Consider the following 26,224-nt stretch of genomic DNA (forward strand, 5'->3'; position numbering starts at 1 on the left):
CTCTCTGCTGTGGAGTTGGGAATTTAAATTTAGCGTGGAGATGGCAGGGATGTCCCCTTAGACATTTCTGTGAAAAACTGCCCAAATTTGGCCAAGCTATAAGCCCTTGAAAAAATCTGTTTGCACATGCTCAGTAGAAACTTGTTAGAGTTTGGCAGCTAAATTCTCCAAAGCTTCTGTTGCACTGAGCATGCTCCAACTCAGGCTTCATGGGCTCAGCAGGACTTTCCCTGCAGTTGCTCCCCTGGGGGGCATCGTCCCTGTAGGCACTGAGGAGCATGGAGTAAGAAGCAGCATGACTCAGATGCAGCGGGGACAAGATCTGGACCTGGGTGAGGCAATAGATTGGTACAAGGAGCCTGCAGAGGGGATACTGGGACTGGGATTGTGAGGGGAGGGAAGACAGATAGGATGGGAGCCTGGAGGCAGGGGTGGAAAGGGACTACAACAGGGCTTGACAAATTTGTTTTGGAGCTAGGAGCCAGCCCAAAAATTAAGGAGCCAGACAACGTGGGCTCAGCGGCGGGGCGCCCTGGCCGGAGCGCAGCAGCCACTCTCCCCTCCTGGCCCTGCCCCTTCCCCCCACCCCTCTCCCACAACGTGGGCTCAGCAGCAGGTCGCCCTGGCTGAAGCGTGGCAGCCGCAGTGCTCTCCCCTCCTAACTCTGCCACATGGGCGCAGTGGTGCCCTGGCTGGAGTGCGGCAGCTGCTCCCCTGGAGAAATACTAGGCGCCAGACTTAAATTTCTAGGTGCCATGGTGACCTGGTGCCCGGGGTTTGTCGAGCCTTGGACTAGAACTAGCTGGGCAAGGAGCTTGGGGAGAGACTGGGGCTTAGCAAGAAGTTGGGCATGGGAGGGCAGAAGCAGAATCTTCTATGACCACTAGAGAACACTGCCCTTGAGAGCTTGGAATAGAACCCAAGATTCTAGATGACCTCTCAGAATCCCTTTCGCCCTATACTTCTATGCTTCTGTGATTCCTGAGTCTCGCCATTCCTCTGCTGTCAGTAAATATCTGTGTAACCTACTGGCAAAGTGTGTGTCTCATCCCCCTCCAGCAGTAGTCTGCATACAGGATGACAACCTACCACTGCTAATAGTTACTCTATTAGCTCCAGTGACCGAGGTCTGTGTGATCAGTCTAAAGGTTCCAACCCTGCTGATGATCCATGTGGATGTCAATATGTTGCCACGTGATGGAATTTCTGTATTTTCAGTTGGCTTTTTAAAAAAACCTAGGAAAGCATTTTAAAAAAACAAACCTGTGTTAAAGGAACATTCTTAAGGTTGCAAAGTCAGGCACTCAAAAGTTAGGCTATGCCAAAATTACGGATGCCTCGGCCACTGTGAATATGCATTAGGATACAGTAGTTTAATTACGTGATTACATGCTTTTTTTTTTTTACATTCAGTGCACAGGACTGACTGCTGTGGAGATCTGTCAGGGTTGTATACTGAAGGAGGCTATTATGCCATTTGTTGCGGAAGTTGGAAGGTGTGTAGTGCATGAGGCAGGGGATGACAGGACGAAAGGATGGCTCCATGTTTAAGGCAGTCGAATGCTGCCCTGAAGAACTGGATTCTATCCCTGCCCACAGAGTTCCTGTGTGATGCTGGGCGAGTCACTTGAACCAAACTTTTCACTCGTGGTCACTGATTGTGTGTTCCTCATTTTCTGGGAGCCCAACATGACACCCTGGGGTCTGATTTGCTGAAATGCCAAGCACTCCAAGCTGTGACTGAAGTCAGTGGCTGAGGGCATTGAATGTATGAAGTGCTGTATGATGGCTAAGAACTCTGAAAAACCTCCTAGGTGTCCCAAATTGGGCAACCAAAATTAGTGAATACTTTTGACCTTCATCTCTCTGCTTGTGTTCCCCATCTGTAAAATGGGGCTAACACTCCCAGGTCTCACAGGGGTGTTGTGGAAATAAATGAATTAATATTTGTGAAGCATTCAGATACTGTCATCATGGGTGCCCCGGAAAAGTCCATGAGGAAATGAATTATTCCACCTTCCACGCAGGGATGAATAGTGGGCAGTAAGTAAGGCCTGGGGCCGCACGTTGAGCAACAAGGAGGAAAGAGAATGTGGAAGAGCTGCTCATTCAGTGAGCACCATCCATCCTATGAACTGAATGAGGCAGGGCTCCTGGAGAAAAGTATTAATATGTAGCTCTGATATGTCGTGGGCAGATCTCAGATTGCTTTACAGTGGAGGTCAGTATCATCACTTCCGTTCTACAGATGGGGAAACGGAGGCACAAAGAGGTGAAATAACTCACCCCAGGCCACCCAGCCGCTGAGCCAAGAATAGAACTAAGTTCATTTAGACCCAGGGCAGAGATCTATCCTCTAGGGCAGCGTTTCTCAATTAAATTTCCCTGTGGAACCCTTTAGGCTCCGCGGGGAAATTACACTCATACTCGATACCCTCCGCTGAAAAATCCGGGACATCTTCCCTTTTTCGGCGGCGCGGAGAACAGCTGCTCTCAGCGGCGCAATGTCACTTTCTCGCGGAACCCTAACAGTGTTCCCGCGGAACCCCAATTGAGAAACATTGCTCTAGGGCATGTTGTCACTCTGTTTGTGATCATGTAATTAAAGGCTGTATCATAGCGCACATGGACACTGGGGCCAAATCAAGGCTGCGCCAGCAACCTGTCATTTCCTAACTTTGGAGTGCTTGACTTTGCAGCTTTAATGTTTTGTAATGCCGTTGTTTGAATGTAATATAGATGCCCAGATCCTGAGCGAGTGTGAATAGGGATAGGTCCACTGGCTTCAACTGAGTGGTCAGTGACTGAACCTGGTGACCCCAGCGGAAGCTCTGGGTCAGATGTTTCATTCTGCAGATGGATCTGTTTCCAGATGTTACGCTTAGTCCTTACACACAGCCCTAAACTATATCCCAGCACGTTCCCAACTCATGGAATCAGTGTCCCCAGGTCTGTAGGGCCCCATGCCTTAACCCCTCCTGCAAATTCAAACCCTGCACTTGTCTCCAAACCTGTCCAGATGCAAAACCCTCCCCACCCATGATGTTTGGGTTGAAGGAGGCCTTCTGTTCGTTATTTGTGATGATCAGTACCCCATGGAGATGCTGGAAATGTCTGTGCCCAGGTACACAGTGCAAACTGCAGATCCACAGCCACCATCCCCGCCTGCTGAACTGATTGCCTAACAGCCCCTGTACTCACCACCAAACACAGAGCCAGGTGGTCTTCATCGACTGAATACTTCATCGACCCAGCTGACTTCCTGCAGGGTCCCACGTACCCCTGGATCCTGCCCTGTACTAGTCACAGTGTGGCCAACACTCATGGTTTTATCACAAGGGGGTGTTCTTAAAGCCCCAGCTCCTGGGGTCATGTGAAATTTCCGCTTTCATTTAAAAAGAAGTGAGCTTCTAGCCCTTGTGACTGCTGAGAAAAGCTGGAAAATGCAATCCAAGTGCACCCCAAAGGCTGGAAACCAGAAAACAATAAAAGAACCCCAGGGCATTATCTTTTTTTAAAACCCTCGTGGTTTTTAAGTGACTTGCCTGACTTTGGGAGCCTGACTCGTACTTTCAGAATGCCTGGCGGTGGTGGTACTGCATTCACATCTCCGGTTATTTCTTTATGATTTTCCCAGGGATTTGGTGCATTAGCCATAGCAGAAATAACCCACCATGGATGTGCTTGGTTCCCCTCCATCATTTCTTCATCAGGGCATGACGGATTTCCCCCGTTCCTGGCCATTAGAGATGAGCTGGACCGAGCCAAAGTATAGCGATGGCACACGGGTAGCTGTAGGCATGGCCAAAAGACTAGTGTGATTGAGGGGCCTGGCGCCCTGGGAAAGACAGACTGGGGGCAGTGGGGCCAAATGCACATCCAGGGTTCCTAGGCTGAATGGCTGCTGCTATGTGGTGTAATGGGGGATAACTGGGAAAATATAAAGGAAGCGCGGGTGTGTGTGTGTATGTGTGTGCTGGGGAAGGAATGGTGCGAACAGGAGCATGGAGAGGGGTGAGCTCTTTAGGGAAGGCAAGGTATCTAAGGGCCACATCCCCAGCTAGTGTAGCTCCATAGACCCTGCTGACTGAAGCTGCCGGGGTTGGATCAGGCTGAAGGCAGAGTGCCCAGGAAGGAGTGGAAGGTGGGCAGGGGCCAGAACAGCAGGGAAGAGAAGACTTGAGCTGCCGTCCCCAGAGCCCGAAGAGCCAGCCCTGGGGCGTGCACCGTTAGTGGGGGCCGGGTGCTGGCACCTTTACCCTCAGGTGCAGTGAACCTGCCTTCCCACCTGGGGCGTGGGCGTGTGGCCTGCATGGCGAAGTTATTCCCATACGCTGAATCACGTCTTGGCTTGGAGACCTCCCTGCATGGGCTGGGTGGGTTTGCCAGCTAGCAGCCACATGCTGTGCTGGAGAGAAGGGGGAAGTTCCTCCCGATGTTTCAGACAGAGGATAATGCACCTATCCAGTGGAGCCAGCCTCACGCTCAGGCACAGCCGCTGACATCAGTATTGTCACGATTACTTTCACAGGGGCAACGGCCTGGAGCCCTAGCCGTGTTTTGTGATGGGCTGAGGCCCGGGCAGGTGGCTTGGTGTGCAGTGGGCTCTTTGTGCGCTCTGCCTTTAGGGCGGCAGGCCTGGTTCAGCGCAGGAGGGACAGTGAGCCCTTGATCGCCTCCAGGAGGATCACTGTCTGCCTGGGGCTGGCAGGCAGCCGCAGGCTTGGGCCTGAATGCAGCCCTTGTCGCTGGGCCCTGGAGTGTGGCTGTGCCAGCATGGGTCCCAGACAGTGCTTGCCACAGCGCGCTGTTTCATTGCAGAGTCAGCTAATAGCCCCGCACGCATCTGCAGGGCTCAGCTGGAAGATGCGCTGCACAGCAGGGGCCGACGTTGGCTTCAGGTCCCTCTGCCAGCACCGGGGTGCTTAGATGGGCCGGCAGCTGCTCCCTGGCCCTCCCCCCTGCCCTGGCTTCATCTTTCCTGCTCCTGATTTCTAGCCTGTCTCACCATATCCCCCAATAGGTACAGCTGGGGGCTGTGAAGTCATGTAGGCCCCTTTCCAGCACCCATTCCTGAGACAGAGGCTGTGTGTGTGGGGGGGGAGGGGTAATCCTGGGGCTGGCTGGCGCAGCACTCGGAGGGGAGGGGTGCTGTAGGGAGGAGTACCCTGGGGTGGGACACTGGCTGCTGTGCCCAATGCATGTTGCTCCAACAGCTCCTCTGTCTCAGAGGAACATGCACAGTGTGGGAGCGGGACGTGACAGGCTGCCACGGGTGGCTTTTGCCAGCAAGTGGCTGCTGTTCTTGGCGTGGCAGCCAGCACCGTCCCCCCAGTCTTTGCACTGTGTGAGAGAGGCTCTCTTCACACTCTCTCCCCGTGCCCCTGGCATCTCTGGAATGCAGCCTCCTCTGGGGCAGGCGGTTGGCAGTTGACTGTGGGGCAGACTTGCCAAGGAACAAGGGGCGGGGGCACCCAACTCCCCCAGGCATTTGTGACAATCCCACCCTGCTTGCACAGGGGTGATGTTATGAGCTGGCTGAGGATTGTGGGGCAAAGCTCTGCCCTTTACAGCGAATACCTACCTGGCTGAGCAGGAGGATTTGGGGCTAAGTGCCCCCTCTGAATGAGCTGCCCTCGCCACGCACCTGGGTGTAAAGCCCCTGGCGTGCTGCTAGCACCCGACGGCTCTCTGCCCCTCCGCGTAGCTGCCTGGGAAGGGCCCTTCTGGTTCCAGGGAGTCTAACCTGACACTTGTGCCTCTGACTCCCTCTTTCCACGTGACAGTCGTTAGTAGCTGGCTCTGTGCAGGGGTTGTGTTAGGGGCATGGCCGGGGCATTCCTCCATCCTGCGACCTTGCAACTGCACAGTACCTGTCAGGGCAAGTCAGGGCAACCTCGAGGCTGCTCAGACGTGCTGGGGCTGAACTAGCAGCCCAAGATTCCAGAGGGGTGGTGGGCTCAGCGTCCGTGCAGCGATGACCTGGGGCCCTCCTCTGACTCGCTTCCTGCTTCATGCGGGTGCCATGCCGGGCAGAGTCAGGCCCTCCGGAGCTAGGCACAGGGGCTGGAATGAGGGGACGGGAGCTGGGACTGGACAGGCTACAGCTCCCAGAGATGCCTCTGGAGGCTTGGGAAATCATCAGAGAGTTAGGAGTCACGGTTACAGACTTGCCAGTGCTGACCCTTCCCCTGGGACATTTCTCACGCCCACGCTATCGCAGCCTTGCTGTCTCCAGCCCTACATCAGGCATGTCTCGGCCCATCCAGGAGACTGCGGCTTTCATGATGTTTAGAGCCAGAGGTGACTTATTGCTCAGGAGCAAGGGGAGGGTTAGGCTTGAGTCGCTGCACTATTCCCCTCTGACTCTTACTGCTGTAAATCAGGAGTGACTTCAGCGCAGGCAGAGAGACAGTGCGACCAAACTGGAGCGAGAGAAACCCAAAGCTTCAGATGAGGAAAAAAGTGGGGCCTGGTTCTGACAGACCCAGGTGAGAATGGAGGGGTTGGGGGAATGGATCCCTGAGGCCTGGTTCTGACAGACCCAGGTGAGAATGGAGGGGTTGGGGGAATGGATCCGTGGGGCCTGGTTCTGAAAGACCTAGGAGATAATGGAGGGGTTGCGGGAATGGATCCGTGGGGCCTGGTTGTGACAGACTCAGCAGAGAATGGATGAGCAGTATCTGTTCACGGTGGGGTCTTACCAAGCAAGATGGGTAGATACCTATATTCTGATAGTCAGACAGGGCAGCTATGGGACTGGTAAAAGCAGGAATGGCAGCATACGGGGTGCTCAGGGCCTTGCCCTCCCACAAAGCAGCTGTCCTTGTTCATGTTTTTTTTGCAAAGGAAAAACCAAACCAACCCCAGTAACCCTGAGTGGGACGTTTGTTCGACTCCTTCTGTGTGGAATAGCAACTGTAGGGGCTTTCAGAGTCCAAAATTGTGTCTCTGCAGAGGGCAGCCCTTTGCATCTCCTGTTGTCCCCATGACCTGCCCATCAGCAGCACAGCTGGCCCTAGAGGAGAGGGCACGGGAGGCAGGCAGAGCCACTCCAAGAGTGATTTCCTGTTGACATAATGGGATTGTATGTACAGGCCGTGTCTCTGTGCTCACTGGGGAATTGGTGTCTATGGTAACATTAGAGCTCTTGGGAGGATACAGCCACGTTTGTTATTGGTAAGCCAGGGAGATGGTCCCTTTCCCCAAACACTTTTGCCCTTCTCCTCCGTGGTCTGCAGGAGTGTTTCTCTGCTATCCCCAGCTCCAAGAGCATTGCCCCTTGGCTAGGAGTATCCCAACTCAGTCACTGGTGTAATGTATGGGGATGTATATACTGCACTGCCCTTGTGTCCATGACAGGCTTCCTCTCCCTGTTGGCTGAGGATGTATTCCCTCTTCTTCAAACCCATGCTTCCCTGGGGCTGGAGTCTGCTCTCCTTCACACCACTGGGAATGTGGGGTAAGCCAAATTACTTCGGTGGAGTTTTATCTATGGTACTTATATGGCCCCCATCACCATGGTAACTGAGCACCTTGCGAGTTTTAATGTCTCTATTCTCACAGCACCTCTGGGAGGCAGGGCAGTGCTGTTACCCCACTGTACAGATGGGGAACTAGGGCCCAGAAAGGCTAAGTGGCTGGTCAGGGTCACACCAGAAGTCTGTGGCAGAAGAGGGAATTGAACCCTGATTTCCCCATTCATAGACTGTTGCTCTGGTCCTTGGACCGTCCTTCCTCTGCTTACTCCACACTTTCAGAGATTCCAAGGCCAGAAGGAACGACTGTGATCATCTGGTCTGACCTGCTGTACAACACAGGCCAAAGAATCTCCCCAAAGTAATTCCTAGAGCAGATCTTTAAGCAAAAGAAGCCAATCTGGCTTTAAACATTTTCAGTGCTGGAGAATCCACCATGACCCTTGGGAAATTGTTGAGTGGTTAATTTCTCTCACTACAAAAAACGTACGCCTACTTTCCAGGCTGAATTTGTCCAGCTTTAGCTTCCATCCACTGGATCATGCTATGCTTTTCTTGCTAGACTGAAGAGCCCATTATTATATGTTTGTCCCCCATGTAGGCAGGTACTTGTAGATTGCAATCACGTCCCCCATTAACCTTCTCTTTGTTAGGCTAAATAGACTGAGCTCTTTGAGTCTATCCCTATCAGGCAGGTTTTCCAATCCTTAATCGTTCTCGCGGCTCTTCTCTGAACCCTTTCCTATTAGTCAACATCCTTCTTGAACTATGATCACCAGAACTGGCCCCGGTATTCCAGCAGTGATCACACCAGAGGCCAAATGCAGAGGTCAAATAACTTCTCTGCTTCTACTCGAGATTCCCCTGTTTATGCATCCAAGGATTGCGTTAGCCTGTTCATAGCACTGTTGCATAGCACTGGGAGCTCCTATTCAGCTGCTTATCCACCCTGACCCCCAAACAGTGATGTACATGAGAGCTGAGCTGGGCCTCCAGGCCACCCTTCCACACTGGTGTCCTCCACCTCCAGCAATCTCTCCGCACCCTCACTTGCTCCTGCCGGCTCAGATCTGGTAGGGTGCCATCTCTTTTGGTCATGATTGGTGTCTTATCCTAGGGATTGCAAAACAGGGGTGTGAGGCTGGGTCAGGATTCGGGCCTCTGACGGAAAGGAATTCTTTCCCCTGCACGACAGTCCTTGTGGTGCCCTGCCTTCAGCGTGTGACTAAGCTGGAAACATGCATAGATGGTGCAGCCTCCGTGCTGACTGCTCACAGGAGCCTCAGCCAGGCACGGACACCTACAGTCAGGTGTGCATTGTACGAAAGCTGTACTTCCCTTCCTGGGGTGTGGCGGAGCTGAGGGAAGAGGGCCTGGTGGAGGAGATGGGCCTGAGGATGGAGGAAGCTATATGAGCCAGGATCCAGCCTGCCTGCATTGCAGACCCATGACTATGTCTGGGGGCAAGACAGCCAGCAGACTGGAAAGAAACCAGGATTTAAGAAAAAAACAAACCAGAAAAGAAAAGAGCTGAGAAGGAAAAGAAATAGCAGAGACCAAAAGGGGCGGAGATGAGGTGGAGGTAACTCTGTTGGGGCAGGGAATGAGTGGGAGAGGCGAGAGGGCCTAGCCATTACTCCGCTATCACTCAAGGACCAGGGTACTAGAGGGATACATTGAAGGCCCACCCCAAAGACAGACACTTTCAGTTCAGGGCCTTGCGGGTAGGTGGCTGCGGTTCCCCTCGGCCCCCCCCCCCCCCCCCCCCCCCCTTGGGAATAACACACCGAGGGGCCATATGTTTCTGAAGATTCCCGCTACCCAGCCGGCACCAGAAAGGGGTCACGTACTGCGGCATATCATGTCGCCGTGACATGCTGTCGCCACCGCGCTGTCGCTGTTGTAATGCCAGGACACGTCAATATTAGTCGGGTTGCTTTGACGTGCCAAACCTAAGCTGGGATCGTTTCCAGCTGGGACGTTCCTGCCTGTCGGATTGTTTGGAAACACGCTTGTGGCTGTGCGACGTCAAGGGAGGCCATTGGCACAGAGCGTTACCAAAGGGGCCCTCTGTGGGGACAGGCCACTCCAGGAGTCAGGCAGAGGGAGCTGGGGGACAGAGGAAGGGGTGGGGGAGGCATCAGGAAGGTGAGTTGTGGATAAGTATCCAAGCCTGGGGGCTCATAACACCAGCCAGCCCAGTAGTTCTTGGTCCACGGCTTCTTGCAGCCCGCTCAGCGCACAGCTGCGGCCCATGTGACCTCCTCAGGGCCGTGTGGGTAGTCTATATAGTGTGTGGATGCGGCCCACGTAACACAGAGAGAGCTGTGTTGCGGCCCACGATGGTAAATAGGTTGAGAACCACTGAGCCAGGACCTTCACAGCATGGCCCTGCTCTGTAAAATGGCAGCCTGGCTTCCATCTGTAGCCTTGCCCAGGGACCCCACAATAACTTCCAGCCCTGCAGATCAAGCCTGGAGGCTGAGGGTCGAGCAGGGGTCGCTCCGGCTCATGCATCGCCAATGACAAAGGCTCTGCCCTCAGAAACTAGCTAAGAGTCTGTGGGTGACGCCCAAGCAGGATTGGAACCCAGCCTGCTTTCCTGTAGCTGTATTTGTGTAGATTACTCAGGCCATAGGGCAACGGCGCCTGCACGCACACCCTGGCTATCTGGCAGAGGCACAGGGCTGGTGTGACAGAAATGCAACTTTTCAAGCCGGGATCTGTAGACCCAGAAGGAGCTGCTGAGGACAAGAACCCCAGTGAAGGCATTCCCCCCTGCCCAGCATCCCAACGGCACAAGGGTCACGTGCAGCAGAAGGCCAGCGCGTTCTGGTTGCTGCCATGTTAGCTCGCACCCGGAAGTGAAGCAGGCCCTCCTCCCAAGCTAAAAGCATGGATTGCCACCGCTGGAGCGAAAGAGCAAGGCTGTGAGGCCCGACAGCTGGATTGGGCACAGAGGGGCCATGTGACCCACGCTGCCGAGTGATTTGCACTACCGCGGAGCAGGTACTTGAAAGATGCCTCTGGCTTATGCCTGTGCAGTGTTTGCAATGAGAGGGGGATCCCAACTGTTACTTACACCCCTGCCCCCTTGCTTTGCCACGTCCTCTCCTCATCAGCTGAATCTGCTGCCCTGGCCTTCATCTGACTCCCTGGTCTCCGATGGCAGCAGTGCTCCAATCTGACGGTGGTGGGGCCATATCAGTACCTAGAGGGCAGAAGGACCAGGGCACCGAGACATGCTACTGAGGATGCCCATTGGGAGCACATTGCCAAAGCCCACGAGAACCTCGCTCCGCTGCCTTGTTGGAAAGCTCTGGCATATGCCGTGCCGCCATAGGTCAGGACAGGGTTTTGTTTGTGTGTCCATACAGCTCTGGCTAGAGAAGCCCCAGGCTGATTGCCCCGCGTGGTGCCTGATGCCAGAAGGGGTTTGCATAGCAGTGGAGGAGAAGGTGCAGTTACGTAGCCATGAGGTACTACGGGAAGAGAAGAAGCCTAGCCCTAACCTGAGCTCTAACCCGGATGCTGTTCAATGCTTGGAACCGTGCTGGATGGTTGCCTGGCATAGCCGTACCCACCAGGACGCTGTAAGCCAGTGGTGCGAGTGGCTCTGTCCAGCCTCATGTGCAACATGGAGGGTGCCCTCTATTATGAGTGGCCAGGCGGTCCAGGGCACAGGCTTGAGAGGCAGGAAAGCTGGGTCCTGTTCCCAGATTTGCTGCATGATCTTGGGTAAGTCCCTTCCCTTCTCTGTTCTCCCCTCTCTGCCTTATCTATTTAGGTTGCATGCTCACTGGGGCCGGGGCTGTCTCTTTACTATGTGTGTACGCAGGGCCCAGCACCCCGGGACTGTGACTGCAGTCGGGGCTACGAGCCATGGCTGGAATACAGATGATAGCCATGATAGCCCTCTGCAGATTCTGCCCCCAGTGACCTGTGATCCACCCCCTCCACACACACACACACACACACACACACACCGCCTGAGCATGCTGAGCTGTGCCAGGTGGGGAGCGCTGGAGCCCCGGGGCTGCAGCTCTCTGAATTCTGCCAGCCTCCGGCGTCTCCATCACAGACACGCTCGGTATTTTGTGGGCTGAGCCTGGAGCGGAGAAGGGAGCTGAGAAAAGCCAGACGCTCGTTATTTATGAACAACATGGCTGTGAGGTGGGGAGACAGCGCCAGCATTTGGAGCGGCAGAGGATGCTGGGCATGGGGCTGGGGGCACAGGATGGGTAGTGCTGAAAGAGAGAGGCACAGCTCTGGCAGGCAGATGGGAGGGGCTGTCTCCTCTCCTGCCTCACAGGGTATGGGGGGAAGGAGGAGAGTGGTTCAGAGGCAGCGTGTGGACTGTAGGGACGCGATTTCCCCCCTGCAGGGAGATGAACGCTCTGGTTCTTTCCACTCCTGCCTTCCCTTGCTGGGTCGTTCCAGGGAGCCTGGCTCTGTGCACCCCGGTTGGTTGTGTGCTGGCTGTGGGGGGGGGGGGCATCTCTGCCTCTGTGCGGCATGTTTGTCGGTGCAGGGATGCCAGCCTGCATGGCACACATCACAACTGCCTCTGCCACCCCTCTTGTCACATCAGTATTTAACTCGTCTGGTTTCTAGCAGATCTAGGCAAGGGGGCGAGGCTGGGAGCAGGTGGCAAGGGGGACTCCAGGGAGCAGGCAGCCCGGGCTGCAGCGAGGACGTAGCAGGAGTGAGGATTTTGCCTTTAGCGAGTGTTTGTATATTTCCTCCAGTGACTCCTGCTGGGAGAGGCCAGGACTGGAGTAGCTGGGGCTCTCCCATATGTGATGCCCCTCACCAGAGCCATGAGCCAGGCGGTGCCAGGCTTGGGGTAGCTGTGAATTGACTGCCTGTATAATTGTGCTTTGTCTCTCAACTTCCCTGGCCCAGACGCTGATTGGAAGAAACTCATCAAACAATTCAGCCCGCCTTTATTTTTTGAGTGGTTTTTTTTTTTTTTTTGGGGGGGGGGGGGGGGAGGAGAGCTGCTAGGCATACTGGAGAGAAGGCAGGGCTAGGCAGGCGTGTGTGGAGGTGGAAAAGGAGGAGGGAGGGGAGAATGCAGGCGGAGGAGCGTTCTGAGTTTATTCTGCAGAGATACTTGCGATGTTTGCCATTTCTGAAGGCTCTGACACGCCAGCCCTGGGCAGTTCTCTCTCTTGGCAGGCTTTTGTGCCATCCCCTCTGCAGCAGCACTGGCCTCTGAAGGAAATGAGTTCCCTTTGGGTGGAAAACATATGAATGTGCTCACATCCCTGCAGCCAGGTGGGGAGCAGGCCAGGTGCACCCGCTGCTCTAGCGTTCCGCTTCAGGAGTTCTGAAGGCCGGAAACAAACCCTTCTGTCTGCCAGCCGTCGGCACGGCATTTGAATCTGCAGCATGAGTAGTGCAGAGGATGTGGTTAAAGGTAGAGTCAGAATTCACCTTTTTCCCTGCACGCGCCAGCCCTACTGGGAATGGTGTGTCGGTGCACAAGGAGAGCTCCCGGCAGCTGCAGTATCTGCCCCTTCCTGCAGGAGTCATTGTATGGAACGGGGCAGGAACAGCAGCCACAGAGGCGGTCACACCTGCTCCAGACTCAAAAGGGGTAGAAGGAGGACAGTAGGGAATATTGTAGAAGTGCTTGCTGTGGGTCGGTAAAGGGCACCCCGAAAGCCCTTGCTCCGCTGCTGGAGTGATCCGTGCAGAGGGTGTGCTGTGCTCTGACACAAGAGGGGTCAGGTGTGGTGTGGTCTAAAAGTTTTATTAGCACTTCTTTGTGCCGGTTGCATGGCTCAGGAGCAGTGAAGCTGCAAGCAGCTTATGCCGGGCTTCCTACACAAGTCCAAGGTAACCCTTCATACTCCAACCAGTCAAGAATTTTTTGACAAAAAGGTGGTTTTATCAAAAAATGCAGGTTGGTTGAAATAGACGCTCTTCCTGGGAAAGGGTCATTTTTTGAAAATTTGGAAATTGTTGAACTAGGACATTTTGACATTTTTTGAAACCAAAAGTTACTTTTTTTTGGTTTGAAATGACTTAGTAAATTAATTGAAATGTCAAAAACTATTTAAAATTACATCTTTGACAGAAACATTTTGAAATAAACTAAACATTTCCATGGACTTGAACTACATTTTTTTTTTTTTTTTGGATTTTCAGTTTGCAACATTTTTTGAAATTTCAATTGTTTTGTCCCGATTTGGGATGGGAAAAATGTTCCAAACCTTGAAAATTTTCCTGCAACAGTAAAACCATATCTCTCACATGCCCACTTACCCCATCCTGTGTTCTCTAGGTGCTACCAAAATACTAATAATTACTAATACTAAACTATGACACCCCTGTGCTGTGTCCTCTGTATGCCACATACATTAAGAACTGCAATTTCAGAAAGGGTGTGGAGAGTTTGGGGACTGTATTTCATATCGCTCCAGAGATAAGATCCAGGGGCAATGTTATCGACTGCCCAGACAGGCAAGGGACAGAATGAAATAGAACTAATCATTGTTTTCAAAAGAACCCCCCTAAACTAACCAAAAATAGCTTTCCTGGACATAAAAGGGTCACCATTTTCAAGGTTGTTCTTAAACTTTTTTTTAACCACATTACGCTGACTCGAGCTTGGCCTGCAGGGCTGTACAATTACAGCGTAGATGTTCAGGCTTGTGCTGGAGTCTGGGCTCTGAGATCCTCCCTCCTTGTGGGGGTCCCAGAGTATAGGCTTGGGCTGCACTGCAATTTTGCAGCCCGAGCCCACTGATATGGGTCTGCCTTGGATGTTTCATTGCAGTGGCCCTGAGAGGCCAGACATGTTCCCACATCTGTCAGCGTTTGACATGGATGCACTGGGACATGTTGGGGAGAGAAATAAGGACAGAACTTGCAGTGCATGCGAAATCCATGGGGCAGGGCAGAGATGGAGAAGCAGTGGTGGTAGCATGGTAAATGCTTTATTAAAAATAAGGACAGCCTATCCTACGCAGGGAGGGGTGTGCGTGCAGGTGCGTGTGTGTTTGTGCGTGTGTGATCGATTGTGAGGGGTGAAACCCAGTTGCTCAGCTTTGCTTCAGGCAGAAAATGGCAGGTATCTCCTGCTGTCCGGGCCTGCTCTGCGGGCAGCCCAGAAGATGAGCTGGTGTGACAACACATTTGAACTTTAGTGATTAAAGTTCCAGACGGTCCTGCTTGCCTGTGAGCCACACGACCTCTGGGCAGGGGAATAGACAGTGGGAATGGGGAGAGAGGAAGGAAGGACGGGGAAGAGAGTAGAGCCCAGAAGCCCAGGAAGCGAGGGGGAGATCGAGGGAGTGAGAGCAAAGGGCTGGAAGGTGGGATTCAGCACAAGACAAATTGACAGAGAAAGTGAGAGAGTGCGGCGGGAGTGGGGGGCGTTGCACAGTATGTTCCAGAACCCCTTTTGCACATCAGGGAACCTGCCAGCAGCAGCAGCAGTGCCATCTCCCTGGGCAGAGGCAGACAAAGAACACAGAGCTGGGGAAGCTGCAGTGGGGCCACGGAGTGGCAGAGAGAAGTTGTTGGCTAGTTTAGCTGGTTGGTGTGGCAGCCAGGAGGCGTTGATCAAGTCACACTGACTTTTTGTCCTTTTTCCTTCCTCTCTCTCCCTTTCCCTTCCTAATGGGGGAGAGTGATTTAAATCTCTCTGGGTCGTATTTCAGATCTTGCCTTTGGGCGAAGGGTGGGTTTGAAGATGGGGTGGCACAGAGAAGAGGCAGCGCTAGCTAGCACCCTTCAGTCCGAAAATGCAGCCGTCTTGGGGATTGCCCTGGGAAAGTCTGGAGCTGCAGAGATGTGATTGTGCCGGCTATCACGCTGTGGGGACCAAATCCTTCAGCTCTGCCAGACCTCCTTCTGCCTCATCTGCTCTCCTAGTCCTAGGTATCCCCAAGTGCACATGGAGCTCTGCTGATGCACTTCATTGCTAACCACCGCCAGAGCTGGGCCTCTGCACAGCTCTGCTGATGCACTTAAATCTGTCGCAGTCCTGGATCCCTCCTGAGCAGAAACCACCAATCACGTCACATGGTAGCACGCAGCTAGTGTGGACATGATTTTCCCACAGCAGCTACGTCAGGGACCAAAGTTGCACTGTAGACAAGGTTGGAGTAGTGTTGGGACGGTGTGTTCCAAAGGGTGTGAGGCATTGATTGTGCCCCAGGGCATGGCCCAATGGGGCTCATTCTGAGCTGGCCCTGGAAGTATCAGTGGCTACCCCTGCATGGAGTGCAGGGATGTGTCCAGGGCTGGCTGGGGCTAAGAAGCTGAGTTTGCAGGCACATGGGTCCTGTTACCATGCCAGTTAACCTAGCATGCAGTGTGCAACCTACTGCCCATTGCTGAGAAGGGAATCAAGCTGGGGAATGTGTAAGGAGGATTCTTGCCCAAACAGCTGGAGAGCCAGGGGGAATTTCTCTCTGATTTACCATGGTAGGTGTCTCAAGGTGTCCCACTCCCCCTAAGCGAATGAGGACCAGCACACTGCTCTGGACACCCCCAGCACCGCTGGCGGGAGGTTAGTGGGCGCTTGGAGATCCGCATGCCCTTGTTGGTGGAGCTGAGTGCATTTCATACATCGTGCCTGCAGATGTTTCATCAGTGTTCCCTGGCCTGGTCTCTGCCCCTTACATCACTGGCCCGGCCTGATGCTCTCAGAAAAGACAGCCAGAAACTGGGGTGGTGCAGCCAACTGAGCATTAGCCCAGCCCCGTCATTCTGTGGGAAGCCCTCAGCACAGCATCCAGGAGCGAGATGACCTGGAAGCCTGGAATGGGGCTAGTCTAATCAATTCCCACATGACTCTCCCCGCATCCCCTAGTGTGGGGACATGCTGGGGCAAGGAGGGATGTGGAGAGGCACGGCCAGGACACACTGAGCCCTTGTGATCCCCGGCTGACAGATGGTCTGTTGGGGGCTTTTGCCCTCTGTCCTAGGTTAGAGCAGCTCCCGGTTCCCTGACGGGACCACTGATGGGCTGAACGGAGCTGGAGCAGCAGGGAATCTGAACCTGGGTCCTGGGCCTAAAATCCATGCTTAGGAAGGCAGGATGTAAGCAATTAATTGCCCACTGCTGAACTGCTTAGCCAGCCGGGGCAGGAGAGGGGTTGTTCCTTTGTTTTCTTTCACTCTTCATGCCATGGAAAGAGGCTTTTAAAGATTGTCCCTCCCCCCACACCTCCTCACTTGTTATTTACCTTAGAAAGATAAAAACTTTCTTGTGCTGCTTTCCTTCTGTGTTGCTGGAGCAGTGGGAGCTTCCTCAGCCCGCCAATGAAGGAGCCAGAGGCATGGTGACGTCTCTCACGAAGAGAGCCTTTTCCCAACTGTGTGTCAGGTGTTTGAATTAAATAAGTGTCTGCAAAACCAAACGGAAGTGAGTTTTAAACAGTCTGACCAAAAATTCTCCCCTGTCCCGTTGGCTCATAACTTCACTCTCTGGCGAAGTTGTATTCCCACTAGTTCTCCAGTCTTCCAAGGAGTTCTCCAGCAAAAAGGAGAAAGACAAGAGTGGAGTTTTCCAAAATTAAAAAACCCAACCCAAATAAAAAACTTCTTAAGAGAACAGGTCAGGCCTTATTTTTCCACCATCTGTGGGTCCCCTATAAAGGGCAGCAGACTAAACCGCAGCAGGTTTTCCTGTGGGGTGTAGCCCATCTGTGGAATTCAGCACTGCAGGAGCTTGTTAAGGAGAAAGGCTGGGGCTGGATTTCAGAACAAGGCTGGGTGGTTTTCTGATCCCCGATAACACATGCACAAGCACAGCTAACAATTTGGTTAATCTAATCTCATGCTTTAGCGGATGGCCTGGGCAGGGCTCGCTAGGCATTGCATCTTGCTCAGCCACTTGGGTGAGGTGAGGGAGAGCTCTGCTTCTGCCTCCCTCAGAAGCATGGAGGGCCAAGCACAGGCCGGATGGCGGCTGGCCCAGATGGGCCCTCTCCCTGGTGCCTTAGGGTGACTCTTGTGGAGCACTTTGCTGCTCAGCTGCACTGTGGAGCTAGGAGTGATTTATGGAGACCAGAGAAATGAAAGCCAAGGGGCTGAGGAGATCCTGTCCCTGGCATTAGAAGCCTGAACACAGAGCCAAAGCATGGTCAGCATAGGGGCCCCATTCAGGGATGTCTGGCCTGGTTGCCAGGGCCCTGCCGTTGGGAATCAAAAGTGCAGGCTGCCTCCCTTCTCCCAGAGAAATTTACACTGTTGCCAGGATAGCAGGGGCCACCGGCACACGCAGCTGCCTCTTGTATCTAGGGTGGTACTGTGCTCCCATGCATGTAATTTCATGGCCCCATGGCGCCCAGTGCAGCGAGGGACTCTGCCATGTGGGTCAGACCGTAGGGAGCAGAAAGTGTGTTATGGTCACACATCAGATCCAACTGACTGCAGCCCTGGGGGCTTTTCTTTACTGCATGCTGAGGGGGACATGACCTTGCTACAGAAGGTGCCCTGTGCCGGTACTGCCCAGGCCCGGTGCCCGTTCAGGGCATGGTGCCTCCTGGGTCCTATACCAGGTCAGTGCCCCGAATAGCCGTGATGCTGAAGTTGATTTCTACTGAATCTGTTGGCTTATTTGCTTTGAATTTGAATTCTCACCCTCCCCTCTGATCCTTTCGGGCTGGTGACTTCCCCTTGTAGTTCCCAGGGGGTCGGAACCCCCTTTAGGAAGGGGCAGAAACCACCTCCTAGTCAAAAATGTGTTCCAGGCTCTCTGGGTATTTTTAGGCAATGCCGCTTGGTGTTAAGAGGCTGCCCACATGCTGATGTCACAGGCAGCCTGCCAGCTGGGATGTCCTGCTTGTTGGGTCACCCAGGATTCGGGCTGGATGCCCAGGGGCACTGGTTTAGGCTCCATTTGCAGGGTGTGTTCTCAGGAAATGCCTGCAACTGGCCCCTTGATTTCACTAAATGAAAAGGCCAGTGTTGCCCCAGGGCAGATTAAGGCTGGATCCTTTGGTCCTTGGGATCCAAGTCTCCTGGTAGGAGGGAACTTCAGGGTGAATCTGGGGCAGGGTGCGGACTGATTTCTGCCCATCTCCCTCCTGTTGGGCTGAGCTGAGCTGTATTGCTTGGGATGGAGGGAGAGAAGAATCCATTGGGGGAAGTGTTTCCATCCTTGTATTGTGGTGGATGTGAGGCAGGGCGGGTAGGAGCAAGCATCTCTCATCCGATAGCCCCAGGAGCTGAACCCTGCAGTGCTGGCTGTATTGGAGACGAGACGACAGCCCTAACGTGGAGTGCTTGGTAGCCACGCTGGTCATTTGGGTGGCTGCTGCTGACTTTGCACTCCAGGATGTTAATCCCTGCCCCTGTGTGCTGTTGTGTTTGCCATCTTGCTAAGCCTGCCTGACAATGGGTGGGCTGCGTTAGGCCTGACAGCTGTAAATCGGGGCTCAGGGACCATCAGGGCCTGCTTTTGAACGCCAGTCATCACGCAGATTCTCCATCTCCAGCTCAGGAGAACAGAAAGCTTGAGTGTCACAAGTGGCCAAGTCTTCCGGTTCCTGGCCCGGTTCCTGCCCCTCCCTCAGCCCCCCAGCCAAAGTGAGGGCCCGCTGGCTGTGTCTGCACCAAGGGCTCTGGGACATTCGCCCATCACCACTCTAGCACCTGTACAGACAGTACACCCAGCAACCACCCTGCTGGCAGCAGTCTTTCCTAATGCTTCCCCTGGGGCTCACATCAGTGCTAGAGCAACACAGGAGGATGTCACAGAAACCTTGGTGTGGACAGGGAGAAGGAAAGTCCATTGCAGGAGAGCATAGGATCCTAGTCGGGTTCTCCCTGTGCCCAGGGGCTGGTCCCAGAGTCCCTTCCAGCTCAGGTTCTTCTTTCTGTTCCAAGTGATTAACGAGTCAGCAGGGCCCTGGGCCGGTCAGGTGTTCCCCACACTTGCTCTTTGCATGCTGGCTGCAGGTCTCCCCACCTTCCTTCCCTGCAGTACTGACCTCCAGGATCAGCTGCTCCAGGAAGGAGGGCGGCGCCAGGGAATGCCGGCGAGTGTGATGGTTGCACTGTTCTGTGGGCTGGTAACCGATCAAGACTATGGCAATGATTGTCCGTCCACCATGGGGCGCAGCTCCAGGGAGAGGCTGGGCCTGGCAGGGCCTGTGAGGATAGGAGGCTTGCGAGGCTGCTGTTGGGGTGCCCGGACAGCGGGCTCGTTCACCATGCAAAGTGTCATCAAGTTCAGAAGCCCTTGGTGTGGCTGTAACCAAGCGATGGTTAGCGCTGCTGGGCGTACGCCTCCCTGAAGGCTCTGGGGAGATGGTTTCAAAGGCCAGGATGGCATGTAATTCTCTCTCTCTCCTCTCCTGTCCTTTCCTATGCAGCTGCAGAATAATTAGTCACCATGACGACAGAGACGGGCCCAGACTTGGAGGTGAAGAACGCCCAGGAGGAGCCCCCGCAGCAGCAGGTGGAGACAGCAGCAACCGGCCCGACCACGGCGGCCACCAGCCCCGGCCCCACGGCCAACAACCAGGAAGCCGAGGCCAACGAGAAGCCTGGAGCCCACGCTGACTCCAGAAGTGCAGAGCCGGTGAGCGGGGGGTGGGCCGGGAAGTGCCAGTCAGTGTCCGGTCCCAGGGGATCGAGCGCTCGGTATTGGGTGGGACTCTGCCTGGTCCCACGGGGCAGGTGCCCACCCCGTCGGTGGCCGCTCTCAGCAGAGTGAGGTAATGGAGATGGAGCCTGAGCTCCTTCGAGGGGTCTCTCCAGGGCAGGTTCCTTGCACAGGTGGCGGGGAGAAGTTTGTCTGTGCTGCATCTCTTCTGTGGAGGCCTTTGTCTCCAAGGCTGGCATCATCTGGCCCCTTTCACTTTGCCGATAAAGGCGGCACCCCTGCAGAATGAGATAAGCTAGACCCACTGGGCCTGGATGGGCCATCTGTCTCTCCGGCCCCCTCCACATCTCTGCCACTAGGATGGCACAGAGGATATGAGCAGCGGTTTTATTAACTTCCCACAAGCCAGCTGCCACCAGACAGTGCCCAGTGCATCCATCCAGCCACTGTACACAGAGATACCATGCAGCCTGGAGCTGGCCCCCAGGATCTCAGCCCGGCAGCCTCTCGTGCTGCCCCCATATTGTGCCGGGGCTCAGACCTACTCCAGGAAGTGCATGTCTCAGAAGCGCCCACACATTGGGGCAGCCTGATGGTGCTGGCTCTCCTGAGGTGTGTGCTCACCACACCCCCTTGCTTACCTGCCCTGCAGAGGGGTTTGGAGAGGGCCGCAGAAGCTGATCTGTGCCAGATTGGGCTGAGCCGCAGCTGCCTTTGCTTTGGCTCCCCCAGCTGTGCAACCGAATAGATCCGGGCTGCTCCATGCACAGGAAGAGGGGTGTGGTGGGGTCACCCCCACAGGGGCTAGCGCTGCAGGGCTCTATGCGATGGGCGTCACTTGACAAACTCGGGGCCATGTGTTTCGTTTCCCCATTAGAGCAGCATCGCTCTCTCCATCCACCCTCCTGCAGCAGAGTGCCCGTGGCCAGAGCAGCAGGGCCTTTCTGGGGCTGATGGTGCCCAGCACTGGGGCATGGCTTTGGGAGCCCCAGGCAAAGAGTGAGGAGCTGGGCACCCAAAGGAACCTGACCGTGCAGGAAACAGGGTGCTGCTGAGCAGCTGCCAAGTTCCCAGTGCCCAGCAGCAGGGTCAAGGGCTGAGGGCGGCAAGTAGCCATGTGCCTCAATGAACCTCTGCAACCCCTGGCAGAACTGAAAGCTGCCCAAGGGCTGCTCCGACCTGTGCTGCAGTAGAAGGCCTGTGTTCGCCAGCCCCACCCCAGACACCCCTCTAGTGGAGTGGAAAGGCGTGAGTGGTGTGGAGCCAGCTATCTAGCGCCGTGTCCTCCGGGGATTCCCTCCTGCTGCTTTTTGCTGCCTGAGCTGAGCCAGAAGAGGGAGCTGGCTCCTCCGACAAGCCCATTCTTCTGCACACAGATGAGGCCTTCTCGAGAAGTACTTTACTGTTGAGGACGATTTCTCGGTCCCCTTGGTAAAGCGAGTTCAGCCGTGGAGGAGGGAGCTCTGTGTCATTCTACCTCTCCCGCTGCCAGCCCTGCTCCCAGCTAGATCCTGAACCCAGGATCAGCAGCGTCAGGGGACGTCTGACGCAGGAGGGGCAGAGCTCCATTTCCATCGCACTTGGCTGAGCTGCCCGGCCGTACTGTCATCTCCCTACTAGCAGAAGAAGATAACTCAGTGTGGACGTCTGTGATGGAGAATTAATGTGGAGCTCACAGGTGTCGTTTTCCCAGGGTCACTTTTCTGACCTGACCATCTGCCAGACAGACACGGGATGGAAGAATTGAGCCTGGCTCATCAGACACCAAAATAATCATCCAGTTTCAGTTGGCTGCAGGATTCCTCGTGTCCGGAAGTGCTGGGTAGCATCACTCTGCGCTCGTTAGCCTGCTGAGCTGTGCCTAGAGCGAGTGGGGGTATCTCTACCCAAGCTGCAGTCCCACTTGGCCTTGCAGTATTAACATACCCTGGGTCTCTTTTTGGGGGAAAGGAACAGGGGAAGTGTGATGACCTGATAACGGGACCTGGAATCTAAGACATAGGAAGGGGAGTCTTGGCTTCTGTCAGAGGCAACGTCTACCCAGGCCACTGAGTCAATTACCATGGCCAGAGCAGTTGTGTCATCAGAGGAGGTAGGGTCTTTCCTGCTGCAATGGAAAGGGACAGTCCGGACCCTGCCCAGGGGAAAATTGCCAATAGTATTTCCAAGCCGGTAAATAATTGAAGCAAAACCAGGAGAGTTGCTAATTGCAGCAGGTGGAGGGGAAGCGCACAGTGCATGCTGGGCATCAGCTGCCAAGAAAAAGCCATTTAGCCCTACAGTAGAATTAGTTCCCACAGTCCCTTCTCCTGTGCTTGGCCACAGGCCACGTTCTGCTCTCAGTCACACTGGTGTAATGCTGGGCCCACTCCAGCATACCCCAGTGCTGGGACCGAGAGCCTCTCTGTGCTAGGATAACAGAGAGCAGCAGCAGAAGAGTTTGGCTGCCGGATCTGCAAACATACAATGCAGGGGATTTGCAGAGAGCCGTGGGTCACTGGTGAGCAGATGCATCTGGGGCGATGGCAGTCAGAGCTCCTGTGGGCCCCCTTGTCATCTCCATGAGCGGCCTTGCTTCCGGCGGCCACATGGTGAGGTCCTCACTGCTTGCCCTGGGCTTGGCTGGTCCGGCCTTGGAAGCTGCTTAAAGCCACAAGAGGAAGAAGACGCAGGAGAGGAAGAGTTGCTTCTCGGGGTGGTGAGCGTGTCACGCTTGTGAAGGGTGCCTGACACCCTGAGCCACACAGGTACTGCATGGGCAGCGGTGATAAAAGCGCCCCCAGCCCTACCCTCTCAGTCTGCCTTGGCTCAGACTTGGAGGTGAGAGGAAAGCTCCCTGGTCCATGTGGCCAAGGAGAGAGTAGGTTGAGAAACGTTCCCATAGCAGAGCTTGAATGCTAGTCTCCAGAGAGCACTGATCTGGCTTCCTCCCTCGTCTCGTGATGTGGGCAAACACCAAGCAGCCAGGATTTGATCTAGATCTGAATCCCCATCTGGGGAGGAGACATGGGAGCTCGCTATGTCAGGGTGCCATTCACCTCCCAGGGATAGCTGCAGTGCAGCTACGCTGTGGCTCTGAGGGTCCGTTTCTGCGTCATGTCCTCATAGGGGGCTCTGGATGCAACAGGGGCCGCTGAGCCTGAGATTGGCACCGAGTCCTCACACTGTGAGGGATGTGCCTTTCCCGCTGCTGCGGGGCAGACAGATCCCATCCTGAGCAGAGCTTTGCCTCTGTCCGCAGCCCAGCACATTACTTTGGGGGAGCGTCAGGCAGCTGGCATCGGCAAGTGCGTGACCCAAGCCCCAGAAGGATTTGCCAGGAGGCAGTTTCTGTGTATTGAGTGCCAATGGGTGTAGGGCTGCATTCTGATCTCAGATACACCCGTGCCAAAGCACACTGACCCCTCTGAACTCCATGGGGTTATTTTGATCAGCAGTGGTGTATCTGAGGGACTCCCTGCTGGACACCCTTCTTTGCTGTCTGCAGCCCGGCCCTGATTTCTGATGCTTGGGGCAGGTAGGGAGATACCAGAAATCTCTTGGAGAATCCAAGGAGCAAGCTCTGCACTGAGACTCCTGCCACTGCAGACCTCAACCCCTGATTTCAGGAGATGCCAGCCAGCTTCGTCCTTCAGAGGCTGTGCTTCCAATTCCCCGAGGCCCGGAGTGGCGGCAGGACGAAACTGGGCTGGCACCTACTGGCACTATCATGCACGCTCCAACTAGCCTGGAGGGCAGGTGGTCTGCAGAGCTTGATGGCGCTCAGCATACTGGTCAGCACCTGCCTATTTACAAACCTCCAGTCGGCGCAGGCCCTGGGCCCAGAGCTGACTGGTGATGCGCCGCAGAGAGTTCAGCGACTGGGTTCAGCGTCTGGTGAATGACGGCTGGGCTCAGCCGTGCATGGGGGTGCAGGTGCCATGGTGGTGTATGGGCCAGGCTTTGAAAATGCCTCTTCTCTGGCATGTGCCAATGAGAACCACTGCCCAGCACTGCTAGGACAGCAGGGACTCCAAAGCGCTGCCGTCGCCTCATGCACAGTGAGGGACAGGAGGGAGGGGTGGTGTGGTCTCTCCCGCCAGCTTCCATTTCCTGGGAGGGAGGGATTCCTTCCACCCTGGTCTGATTTTTCCAGCCTCCTCTCTCCCCCCAGGGATCTCTCCAGGCCCCTCGGTGCAGCCCAAAGCCAGAGAGGTCTCTTTGGATCAGCCAGTGTGAGGACAGTGCAGCTCCCAGCCCTTCTGCTTCCCACCGGCCCAGCGCGCCACACCCTGCGATAGCTCCCAGACCCCATGTCTCGCTCGTGGCACTGCCGGGTGCACCGGCCAGACCCCCCAGCAGGTGCAGGGTAACGCGTGTTTCCCATCCTCCAGGGCATGGACTTGGAGGAGAAGGACTACAGCGAAACTGATGGGCTGTCGGAGAAAACCACGCCCAGCAAGACCCAGAAATCCCCACAGAAAACTGCCAAGAAGCTCAAGAGTGCCATCTGCAGGGTGACCCTGCTTGACGCCTCCGAGTATGAATGCGAAGTGGAGGTGAGTAACTGGGACGGGTCTGTCTGTGTCACTCTGTCTCTCCTCTCAGCGTGGTCCTGCTTGGCCATCATCCACTTTCTCATCCTTAACAGGGAGGTAACCAACCACTGCACTGTCTGGGCGGGATTCTCTATCACTGCCAAGTTTTGGATGTTTTTCTGAAAGAGATGCTCTAGTTCTCACAGGATTTAATTCAGGGGAGTCCTACGGCCTGCGTCACTAGATGCTCACAGCGGGCCTTTCTGGCTTTGTGATCTGTGACTCCCTTGGTGGTTTTATAGTGGGAGGTCGACCCTGCTTTGTACCAGAGAAAAGCTTTGGCAGCTCAGCAGGAGTAAGGTGTGGCCGTCCCCCCCTCTGTAGCTGTGTGAGAGGAGACCAGAGGCTGCGCGGGATGGGGAGGCTGCTCCCTGCTCTTGGCCAGCAGCTGGCTGAATCTAGACCCCTGCACCTAGGACATGGCAGCAGTTCTCAGGGTGAGAGGTCTAGACAGCCCCTGGCTTTGGGCCACTCCTCAGGCTGTGTAACAGTGACAGGCCTGCCACTGCAGCATGGCAACCTGCGTGACTAGCGATCCGTGGTCGGGGAAGAAGGTGACGGCTGAACTATAGCAGCCTCGTCCCTCTCACAACACTAGAATGTCAGATGCAGAAATCAATGGCCCCTGCCATGCGTGTCCAACTGCCAGGGTTGGTGTAAAACAGAAACAGGGTCTGGGCTCAGGAGGGAAAGAGAAACGCGTGGATAGGCACGGACACACAGACTCGTGCTCACTGTCGCCCATGTAGGTAGATAGACACACCTATGCTCACACGCACACAAAGCTACAGTAAAAGAACATTATTAAGGGTGCAAAGTCGAGCCATCAAAAGTTAGGAAATGCCAGAGTAAAGGTTACCTGTGCAGCCTTAATTTGTCCCCTTCATGCATATGCATTATGATAAAGTCTCTAATTACATGATCACAGGCTATTTTTTCCACTGGACCCCTGCCTCACTCATTGCACAGGATGGATGGTGCTCACTTAGGTTACGGTCTACACTGTGAGCTGGAGGTGTAATCCCTGCCCACGCATACGTGCTCGTGCTAGCTTTCATTGAGTTGGGGTGAGTATAAATCACAGCGTGTGCCTGTAATAGCATGGCTAGCGGCAGTCGAGGCACAGCTGAGCCACGTATAAACCTGCCTGGAACTAGTGGGTATGTACTCAGCACGGCTAAGCCATGGCTCCACTGCCACTACCCGTGCTACTGTGGATATTCTGCTGTTTCTGCTCACGCTCACTTGATAAGTGCTAGCATGGGCCCTAGCCCAAAGTGTAGATCAGTGGTTCCCAACCTGTGAGCCCGGGGCCAAAAGTGGCCTGCAGGGGCTTTCAAAGTGTCCAACAGCTCCCCTCCCACAGGCTGCAGAAAGGAGCGGCTGCCTAAGAACTCAGGTGCAGCGCGTTTCCGTGGGTCTAAAAGACCAGTGCAGGCTCCTTGCTGCAACCAAGGGGACGGGAGATCAGCGCTCCCCTCCCCCTGGCTGTAGCAGGGAGCATGGCAAAGCGCTGCGCCTCGGTCCATGGGTGCTGGGGTCCCTGCTGGAGCCAGAGGGAGGGGAGCACTGATCTCCCATCACCCTGGCTGCAG

The 26,224-nt window shown here is 54.9% G+C and overlaps 1 protein-coding gene across 12 annotated transcripts in view; it reads left to right on the forward strand.

The window, feature by feature from the left end:
* The window catches only part of EPB41L1 (erythrocyte membrane protein band 4.1 like 1), a 154,594-nt gene that overhangs the window by 68,994 nt on the left and 59,376 nt on the right, over window positions 1-26,224 (forward strand). For all 12 annotated transcript variants that reach the window (XR_010921026.1, XM_067554429.1, XM_067554428.1 and 9 more), the window contains 2 exons: window positions 19,820-20,028; window positions 24,426-24,590. Coding sequence is in view for 11 of the 12 variants with exons in the window: in XM_067554429.1 (XP_067410530.1) it covers window positions 19,840-20,028; window positions 24,426-24,590 (354 nt within the window). In the remaining variant the exon portion in view is untranslated. The remainder of the gene's footprint in view (window positions 1-19,819; window positions 20,029-24,425; window positions 24,591-26,224) is intronic.

Source organism: Emydura macquarii, unplaced genomic scaffold (assembly GCF_026122565.2).
Source record: "Emydura macquarii macquarii isolate MOO-44397 ecotype Brisbane River unplaced genomic scaffold, CSIRO-AGI_Emac_v2 contig_1483, whole genome shotgun sequence".
In the NCBI taxonomy this organism is placed as follows: domain Eukaryota; kingdom Metazoa; phylum Chordata; order Testudines; family Chelidae; genus Emydura; species Emydura macquarii.